Source organism: Dinoponera quadriceps, unplaced genomic scaffold (genome assembly GCF_001313825.1).
Source record: "Dinoponera quadriceps isolate SergipeBrazil2010 unplaced genomic scaffold, ASM131382v1 scaffold1821, whole genome shotgun sequence".
Taxonomy (NCBI): Eukaryota; Metazoa; Arthropoda; class Insecta; order Hymenoptera; family Formicidae; genus Dinoponera; species Dinoponera quadriceps.
In genome coordinates, this window is record NW_014555870.1 from 1,521 (window position 1) to 4,235 (window position 2,715).

General features: G+C 38.7%; 1 protein-coding gene across 1 annotated transcript; it reads right to left on the reverse strand.

The window, feature by feature from the left end:
• Nucleotides 1-651: 651 nt before the first annotated feature.
• LOC106745654 lies at nt 652-1,479 on the reverse strand. Its single transcript, XM_014621460.1, has one exon. The coding sequence runs from the start codon at nt 1,477-1,479 to the stop codon at nt 652-654; it is 828 nt and encodes a 275-aa protein (XP_014476946.1).
• Nucleotides 1,480-2,715: the final 1,236 nt, after the last annotated feature.

The following is a 2,715-nucleotide window of genomic DNA, read 5'->3' on the forward strand; positions in this document are numbered from 1 at the left end:
ATTATTTTATTTTTTGCTCTGCGGCTCCACTCACTCTCGTTTGAAACCCCAAACATCGCGGACGCGCGCTCCCGTCGGCCTTTTCGCCATCGACGCCGTCGTTCCCTTCGGGCGCGAATTTATTTTGTTAAACCCATTAAAGTTTCTACATTTATTTCAAACGCCCCAGCATTATTGTGTACAAGCTCTTTCTTAAATAGCGGTAAACGCTAAATATATGATGATGCATCCTTTTATACAATTTTCTGAACTACATTAGTCAGAGGATTATACTTGACCACACAATTGTGAATAATGAGGCAGAAGGCTGTGGTTTTAGCCGGAACGTCGCGTTTACACTCGAATTCCACACGCACATCCACAGTGCCGCTCTTTATCGATTCGTTTTGACGAAAACAATCGATCACTGTGATGGGGCTCAATTGTAAAAACTTATCAATGGGTAAATACATATCCTCGATTTCACGTCCGTAATAGGTTTTGCGAAATTTTGCATACATATCGTACAGCAGGGCGAATCTGTTATTTTCAAAATCTAAATTCATATCGTCATATGGATAAAATTTAGAATTGAAATATAATTTTACATTACTTAGTTTTGCAATCGTCGAATTTGGAAACATCCGCTATCGGGACGCCTCTTCGGCCTGTTTAAAGGGCGAAAATCACGTATCGCGGTTTTTCCAATTGCGCCGCCGCTTTCACAGCCCACGAATGTTTCGTTGAGGTTTGCAACAAAGGAAATTCATACAGATCCCATGAGCGAAAGGTCATACTTAAATACCGACCGCTCTCCGTGCGCAAAGTGCGCAAAAGTGATAATTTGTTCAGATCGTTCAATACCACATGCGGCATGCGCCATTGTACTTTTAATAATGTAAGTTTAGGATTTTTAGACGTTGGTTGAGCGATAATACTATCAACATCGTTGCGGGTACGTATCAAAACTAATTCGTGACGTGCGTTTATCACTATACGTTTGTAATCTTCGCAAAAATCTAAAAACATATTCAGAGGTACGCAGAAATTGAAATTGCGCAAATTATCGGTTAGACGTATGGCATTGTTGGTTGAATGAACATTCCATCCGGCATTCTGCAGTCTTTTGCTCCTTTCAGTTGTCAATGATGCGTAACTTTTTATCGTGCTGGTGATCCCGACATTTCTGTTTCTATCAATTTCCACGCCATCGAGTTCGTATCTAATTTCGTCGAACATAAACGCAACACAATTATTCACTAATTCGCATCTCCATTGCTGTTCATCCCTGTCTGCGTCGATATCTTTAACAATATGTTCCTCGATGTAGAGAAAACTTTCACACGGTAACGTATATAAATCCTGTTGTTGTATAGGTATTTGTATTTCGTCGCTGTAACCGAATGTGGCACTAGCGTACGGATTGTACGTGTGAGTTTCAATTTTCACAATACGATCGTCGAGGATCGGTTCGTCACCGATATGCAAAATATCCATCATGTTTTATTTGTTTTCCACAATGAAATCCAGCGAGCGTAGAAATGCGACTTTAGTTGTATTTAATTTGTTTCTTCTTTCTCCTCTTCCTCCTCTTCCTCTCATCCGTTTCTCTTTCTTATCCTCTGTCTTTGAGGTTATGTTATTTATATCATTAGACTTAATGAAATGTCGTCGTCCCTCTCTTGCCGTTACAAACAAATCGTTCGAGACAATGAGCATTTCCACATATTTTATTTCTCCTCACCTTTATCGTCGTCGTCGTATATACAATCATACGGTAATTTTTTCACAACGAAAATTAATCAGTTTTCCATCCTGATCCGTAATGCGCACCGTGAGATAGATAATGCTTCTCGTAATCACTGGTAGATAAATGATTTGTCGCGGAGCCACCGAAAGTTTATATCCCGGTGGAACGTGCGGTTCGAATTCGTGTATCGTATGTACCGGTTCCCCGTTACTGTATGCTCCTGCGGTAATATTACACTCTATGCGAATTATATTTATATTCATAATATTTACAGGTTTGTCAGATACATACCATTTATTCGGTTCTAGTACACGCGACGAGGAAAAACCCAATAACGATCCGACATTATTCGGCTTTGTGAAATTCAATCTATAAATAGATTTTATTTTGCTCCTCATAGTATTTTCATTGGCGCGTAGAAAAAGAAACGATCGTTTCTTTTATCATCATCATCATCATCATCATCATCATCATCAATAATATAGTTCACATTTTCAACGATGTTATGTTTCAAGTTGTTTATTTGTTTTTTAATTTTTCGCGCAAGATACGCACCTATGGCGGTTAATTCGTATGTTCCTTAGGGAATTGTAATTTTTTTGTCGTCATAATCGAAGTAAAACTTATTATTTGTAATATTTATATTCGGTATTGTATTGTACGTTTCAAAATTCATCAGGCCCAATTCATATTCACTGTCATTGAAATCCAATGCCGGGAAGAAATGCGCCGTAAGAATACTTTCCGTTCCAGTTAATGTGAGAGTTAACGACATGGTGAGCGTATAACTAGAGTGCGTTCCAATCGAGCTCTCGAAGAAAGCGTAAATACAATTGTCCGCAATTACGTTGATCGAATGTTTGATAAAAATGATGATTGTACGCAACAGTTACATTATGTCCAAGATAACGTACTATTTCGTGCGGCGGTCGAAGATTACCGAAACTGTCGAAATATATCGCTCTGTTGTCTTTTTTCGCACAAGC